This window comes from Cotesia glomerata, linkage group LG5 (assembly GCF_020080835.1).
Source record: "Cotesia glomerata isolate CgM1 linkage group LG5, MPM_Cglom_v2.3, whole genome shotgun sequence".
Taxonomy (NCBI): domain Eukaryota; kingdom Metazoa; phylum Arthropoda; class Insecta; order Hymenoptera; family Braconidae; genus Cotesia; species Cotesia glomerata.
Window position 1 is genome coordinate 8,411,977 of NC_058162.1, and position 7,887 is coordinate 8,419,863.

General features: G+C 29.5%; 1 protein-coding gene across 1 annotated transcript; it reads left to right on the forward strand.

Annotated features, from left to right (window-relative positions):
* The first annotated feature begins 3,099 nt into the window (after positions 1-3,099).
* On the forward strand, positions 3,100-5,573 carry LOC123264968 (putative uncharacterized protein DDB_G0282133). Its single transcript, XM_044728516.1, has 2 exons — positions 3,100-5,292; positions 5,362-5,573. Exons 1-2 carry the CDS (start codon positions 3,584-3,586, stop codon positions 5,474-5,476), a joined length of 1,824 nt encoding a protein of 607 aa, XP_044584451.1. The 5' UTR covers positions 3,100-3,583; the 3' UTR covers positions 5,477-5,573.
* The last annotated feature ends 2,314 nt before the right edge of the window (positions 5,574-7,887 follow it).

Below are 7,887 nucleotides of genomic sequence, written 5' to 3' on the forward strand. Positions count from 1 at the left end.
TTCATTAAAATCTCTCTATGTGATTTCCTAATCATCGAACATTTAGATTCTTTTTTTTTTTTCAAAGCTTAATTTTTATTAACGTCTTAAAAAATTATTATAAATTTCATTGTTTAGCTGTTAATTAGTTTTAAATAGATTCTAGTTAAAAATGTAATTAATTTCTTTTATTGCACTCGGAGGTTTTAAATCTACGTACAAGAAAAAATATAGAGATGTTATTTAACAATGAATTGGTTACATTAGTTTACATTGATTGAAATCACAGGTTGAGTTTTCAGATTGAGCTTTTAAAATACATAATATCTTGAACCAGACCTTTTTTTTTATATTTTTATCAATTCAAAATTAGAAATATGAATTGCGCAAAGTAAGACATCCTTGAAAGAATTCAGATAAATTTTTGAGATTAGGTTTCTGTCTGGTGCAGAGGATACCGTGATCAATAATTAATAATATAGTTATTACTGTTTTTATTTCAAAAAACTGTGTTTTCAATTTTTTATAAGCTATATAATTCAACTTTTCATTAAATTTTTCAGTTTAATTAGATTCATTCTGATTCATTAACCTGAAAAAGTCTAAAATAATGAATTCTTTAAATTTGTCATTTTTTTTTTAGTGATCCATTATGCCCCACGTATCACATATTGGCCCTAAATATCATAAAAACATCATAGAGGTCATGACGGAAAATGGAAAAAAAAATTTTTACCAAATTTATGAGGGGCCGTTATGCCAGAGACCGTCGTGTACCACTCTCCCCTGTATAATTAAATTGTTTGTAAAATTTTTCAGTTCAATTAAATTTTTTCTAATTCATTTTACCACGAATTTATCACAATTTGAAAAAAAAAATTTTTTTTCGTAACAATTTTTTTTTTGAGTGGTCCATTGTGCCCCACATATCACATGTTGGCTCAAAATATCATAAAAACATTATAGAGGTCATAACTTAAGGGAAAATGAAAAAAAAAATTTTTACTTAATTTTTGAGGGGGGCCATCGTGCCCCAGGGGGGCCTTCGAGCCCCAGGTTCCCCTAAATATATCAAATTATATCAGCCCAGATCAAATTGTATCAGACCAGATCAAGCTATATCAAGCCTGATCAAGCTATATCAGGCCTGATATAGCCAATTTCCATATTAGGTCATATCAGGTTATATCAGGACCTATTGAAAATTATACATGGACATATCAGATCATATCAGGCCTGATATAGCTTGATCTGATATGATTATATCAAAAATTTTGATATGACCATATCAGGACATATCAAGTCTGATCTGAATATTTTTTCACGGGTTTTTATTCGGTTGTTGATTGGTCGACTGAATAATGGTAGGATTTTTGAATTGCTGGAATTTTTGAGTTGCTGACCGTAAGTACATAGATCTTAATCCAAGAACTTAAATCCCAAGAGCAAATTTTCCAAGTGTTGCAATTGTTTTTTTTTTCTGTATATTTTTGGAGGTTCAATATTAGTTTTTTTTTTTTTTTTTTTTTTACCAAAGTAAATTTCCAACCTGTCTAAAATACTGAATAACATTGTATGATTATTTTTTTTCTTTCAATTGCTCCCAATCACACAACAAATTACGTAAATATTTTATGAGATCACAAAAAACAATTTTTTTTTTAATTAAATTTAATTACGACAAACTTCACTGACATTTTTAATGAAATAATTAGTCTCACAGCTCCGAGGGATGTAATTTCTTTTAAAAAAAAATCTTTACAACAATTTCATCAGCAATATCAATGAATATTTATCCTTTAATTATAATTATCATCATTTACAATTATTACAAGCTATCAATTTATATAAAAATCGCATAGATATATAAATACATCCTTCAGAATATTGATACTTGTATATATAAATATATATAGATACGTGTAGATATATACGTATATTGTATATGATAAAATTATTCAATTAATTTAAACTGTAAAAATAAACCTTTGAATTTAAATAATCGTACCATTTATTAAATATAAATGACTTTGTATACATTGGCGTTGCTCACTTCGCATCAATAAATTAGCGATCCTCTCTCTTTTCTCAGTTTTTTTTTTCAACTCAAATGTAACGTGAAGCTCAAAGTCCACAAGTTATTAGCATTTTTCCAGTACAGTAAGAACAAGTTAACTTCAAATGCTACTAAATTCCTTGATAGCTCTTTAGTTAATATATTTATAGATATAAGCATAAATATGAATATTAATATAAATACAATCATACACCAGCTAAGGCTATGTGCATTTGTAGCTATACATTTATTGGCAATCGAAACAATTTCTTGTACCAGCTGCATTACCAGTGGCAAAACAACTTCTTGCTACAAGACTTAACATTCTTCTATTCCTGCTCACTTATACTTTCCTTCATTCGTAGAAAATCTTTTTTTTTTGTATTCCATGGTTATTCATTCAATGCTTTTTTGAAACTTGGCGTACAGTTAACTTATATTTGTAACTATTACAAAAAATTTCATCTTTCATTGACACTTCAAACGGCATGTCTTCATAGGGCAAAAAATGACGTCCGTCTACAGACGATCGTGGTGCATTTGTGATAATATTGTTTATTATTTATCAATATTGTATAATGCATGCGCATAAAAAGAATAATGTTGACTAAAGATAAAAACGAATATATAAATAAATGATGACTTTATAAATAATACTACTTCTGTGTAGATTTTTTTTGACTTCACGTTTTCGGCATTGTCACTAAAAAATAATCGGTTGTTGTTCCACCTTGCCAGTTACGAGTTTTGAATTCTGTTATGACGATAAAGAAATTTGATAATAAAAAATTTTTGAAAAGTAAAACATACTTAGATAAACTTTTCGCTATTTTCATAATATTTAATAATCGATAATTTACTTTGTATCTTTTTGCAGCTTCTTCCGTGTAGCATCGATTGAGTCGACTAATACTGTATTAACAGGACGAATAATCCATCGTTAATGTGTTTTTATGTTGTTTTTCAAACAATATGCAGAAATTAGTTCAAGCTAAAAATTATGAGACTACATTGTGATAAATAATAAAATTAAATGAAATTGGCTTCAAGATCAATTGTGTTGAAGGTGGGTTCAAATGACAGAATTTAAAGGACACATTTAAATTAAAGATAAAAGTGTAATTTTTGATTGCGTTAAATTGTTATTTCAAGTTAAGCAAGTCTGGTGATAAGCGAATAAATTTTATTCAAAAAGTTGAATTCAGTCTGCGGTGAACTAAAATGTCAATCAAAATCGGTCAGAACTTTTATTATTTTACAATATGACGGATATATTTCGATGCAGTTGCGATAACATAAATATTATTCGTTTATTAGAGTAATGAACGATAAATACATAATCGGAAAGAGACTCAATAAACATGACATATTTACTCAAACAGATAAAATATAGGTATATATAAATAACAATGAAAAATTATAAATTTACACAATCTTTCAAATTTTGTCTCCGGGAGTTGTTATCGTAAATATAGTAATAACAAGTAAATATTATTGTTAACCGATAAATATATGCCGGAGTAACCTACTTTGGGCTGGAGTTACGAGATGCGGTTAACAATTATATTTTTCACGGTGACAATAACAGTATGGGCTTCAGCCCAACAGGAGTTGCCAGGTCAAGTCGGTAGTGGCTTGTCTGATACTGATGGCAATGGCGAAATCAAAAGTAGTGACCGTGGTTTTGGTGATAGTGGCAGTTTTCGGAGAAATAAGGCTGTGATGGACCACAAAATTATCAAAAATCACAAATTGAAGAGTAAACATTCATACAAGAACCATTTTCAAGCGAGAAGAAGAAATCGTTATGGGAGAGAAAATCATCGTGGTAGTGGTAACTGGGGAAAAAATCATGGTGTTAATGTTGTAAACAATACTGTGGTCAATAATATTGAAAACAATAATGGAAACAATCTTGGTCCTGGTGAAATAACTAATACTGTGGTAAACAACATTAGTAGTAACGTCGGTAATTCTGATGGTATTAATTACAGTTCAAATTCAGTGAGCAGTAAAGATCGCAGTGCTGGTGGTGATCCTCATGCTTATAATTTGGTAAAAAGTAATGTTTCTAGTACTGCCGGTAGTAATGGTAAAAATAAATATGCTCCCAACTCAATAAATAATACTGTCGTTCATGCTAATCCTACGCGGAATAGAACTTTAGTAGAAAATACTGTTTTGAACAACATTAATAACAACGTTGAAGGTAGTGATGGAAATCATCAACTTAGTTCTAATTTAGTAAATAATAAAGTTCTTAATCATAATAATAATACAGTTAAAAGTGACAGTAACGCGGTAAATATTACCGTTCCTAGAGATTCTAATAACAGTGCTAAAAATACTATAGCAGAAAAAACTGTTCCTGAAGATAGTAAAGATGGAAAAGCTAAAATTAATCCAGTGGTTAAAACTGTTTCTGATGATAGTAAAGATGGAAATGCCGATGATACTTTAGTAGATAAAAACAAAGATGGAAATACAGATAAAAACAATACTGTTCTTAGCAATCCTACTAAAATTGTGAACATTACAGTAAATAAAACTGTTCCTGATGTTAGTAAAGAAAGAAACAATACTATTCTTAGCAGTACTAATAACACCGTTGACACTGCAGTAAACAGATCTGTTTCTAGTGAACTTAAAGATGAGCTCTCTGAATTTAATTTGTTAAACAGTACTGTTCGTTGCAATAATAATACGGTAGAAAACGGCAACAGTAGCTTAGTGATCAAAGCCGTTCCTTCCGATATTAACAAAAATGTAAGTGATGTTTCTAGTTTATCAAACAGTACTGTTGGTAACGGCAATACTAATGTTGGAAATGATACTTCAACAGTAACTGTAAGTGATAATTCTACAGTAAAACCTATCAGTAATAATGGCACTAGCGTTGACAGTAGCAGCAATTCAACAAATTCAACTATCGTTAATCCAAAAAACACTACTGAAATTGCAACAGAAAACAGTCAGAATAACGTGACGGTAGCCAACACTAATAATACGGTATCAAAAGCAATTGACTTAAAAAATGAGGCGGTGCTGGTTACTGTTGATAGTACCGATCGCACTGGAAGTAAAACTATTGACGCAATTATAATCGGAACTGGCAATGCTAATCCAGCAGTAAGTACTGTCAATACTCCTGGCACTAGCGTGAATATTATCAAACCTAATACGGCGACTACGACATTGCTTCTACAAAACGCGATTTTGGACACCATTAGTAACCACAGAACTACTTCTGCTGATACGTAAGTGTTTCCATATTTCTGATTGATTGGTAATAATGTAATCGATGTTAATGTTTCTTTATCTTTCAGAGGTCGACTTATCAATTTATCACCAGTTACCGATATTAAAGCCAAATTGGTAAACGTGGAAAATATCGTTTCCTACATGATGTATCACCCACCGATATTGTCGTTTATTCTGTAATGCTTACTTCGATTCTTCGTAATTGTTTATTTAAAACTTGGACTGCACAATAAAGATTTTTTAAATAGAAAAAATGACTTTTGATGGAATTTTGTCTGGATATTTTTGTAAGACAGCAGATGGAACTTCTTTGAGTAAATAAACTCCTTTCATTCTTAAATAATTCTTTTGATTCGCGTAAATTATGCATGTGCTATGTTTTTAAAAAGTTACAAGCGTGTTTGTATGTGTTTCGTTCCCATCACTCATGTATGTTCATAAGACTGTATCGAAAAAAAATCAAAATTTGTTCCCGTGTAAAAAAAAAAGTTCCGGAAACATTCCTCAGAAAATTTCCGATTATGAGACGATCCGGAACTTTTGCGGAATTTTTCCGGAACTTTTCCGGAACTTCTTCGGAACTCTTTAGAAACAGTATTAAAAAAATTTACTTACAAACTTTTGAGTAACCAAAAATTTGAAATTCTTAAAACTTTTGAGGAACTTTGCGGAGCTTTTCCGGAACTTTTTCGAAACTCTTTGGAAACAACATTAAAAAAGTTTACTTACAAACTTTTGAGTAACCAAAAATTTGAAATTCTTAAAATTTTTAAGGAACTTCTCCAGAATTTTCGCAGAACTTTTCCGAAACTTTTCAGGAACAGTATTAAAAGAATTTACTTACAAAATTTTAAGTAAACAAACATTTGAAATTCTTAAAATTTTTTAGAAATTTCTCCGAAACTCTTTTGGAATCTTTTCGGAACTTTTGCGGAACCTTCAAGGAATCTTTCCGGAACTTTTTTTGAATGTTTTTTGGAACTTTGTTAATACTGTTTCTAAAGAGTTCCGGAAACATTCCGCTAAAGTTCCGGAGAAGTCCCGAAAAAATTTTAAGAATTTCACAATTTTAGTTACTCTATAATTTTAGTTTGTAAGTAAATTTTTTTTAATACTGTTTCTAAAGAGTTCCGGAAAAGTTCTGGAGAAGTTCCAGAAAAGTTCTGAAGAAGTTCCTTAAAAATTTTAAGAATTTAAAATTTATGGTTACTCAAAAGTTTGTAAGTAAACTTTTTCAATGTTGTTTCCAAAGAGTTCCGAAAAAGTTCTGGAAAAGTTCCGCAAAAGTACCGGAGAAGTTCCTAAAAAATTTTAAAAATTTCATATTTTTGGTTACTCAAAAGTTTGTAAGTAAATTTTTTTAATACTGTTTCTAAAGAGTTCCGGAAAAGTTCCGCTAAAGTTCCGGATCGTCTCATAATCGGAACTTTTATGAGGAATGTTTCCGGAATTTTTTTTTACACAAACGAATTCATTTTTATTGATCTTCAAATTTTGTAAAAATCATTTTTTATACTTTAGAATATTTATCTCAAGCAACGGGTCCTATAAACAACGTACAAGAAAACATAATAGATACATTTTTGTAGAAAATTAAATTATCTAAAAATAAGATCTCTTATCATTTTTTTTTAAATTTCCCTTTTTAATATATTTACTTTTTTAAAGACTTTGGAGGTTAAAGTTGGACACATTTTGAATTTTAAGATTTATTTTTCATTTACGGTAAAATTGTTTTTAAATTAAAAATTTTATTTTTCGTTGAGATTTATTCTCAAGTTTTAGTTAGAATACATTCAAAAATAGATATTCTTCCAGATTTTAATTTCGCTGAAAATGAAAGAACGTTTGGTAAATCCAAAAGTGCCTGACTCATAATGCTTATTTCATTATGAAATACAGTCAAAATCGTTTACAGCGACTTCGCTTAAAGCGACCTGCTGGTTATTACGACGAAATTTTTAACTCCCGTCTCTATTACATGTAAAATTCTTAAGCTGAAAACTGCTAACACAGAAAAAAAAATGTTCTTAAATCAAGTATATATTTTTGCAGAGCTCAATATTCATGGTTTGAGTAGAAAAATTCTTGATTTAAGGAAATTTTACTTAATTCAAGAATTTTTCGTCTTGATTCAAGACAATTACCTTCTTCAAAATTATATTCTTGGTTCAAGAATTTTGCTTTTGAAACAAGTTAATTTTTTTTTCTGTGTATAACAACATTGCTTATAGCGACAAATCGTTTATAGTAATCGAATTCACAGTACTTATAGTAGTAAACTCATAGCAAAATGCATTGGTTATAGCGTCTGACAAATATTTTCATTCATTTTGCAGTAAATATACTTATGATGTCATCAAATTCTTTTGCAGCTTTAAATTAATGAGGATCACAATTTTCATTTTAGTTAATGGTCTTACAAGTTGTAGAAAACACTTTCATTCTTTGGCAAAATAATTCTTACACTTTCGTTCTTTGGCAAAATAATTCTTCGATAATTCTTCGAAAAAGAAAACGGAAAGTCTTTGACATAAATGAAAAATCACACATAATTTGGCGCCTAGAGAACGGTGAAACAAACAGTAATA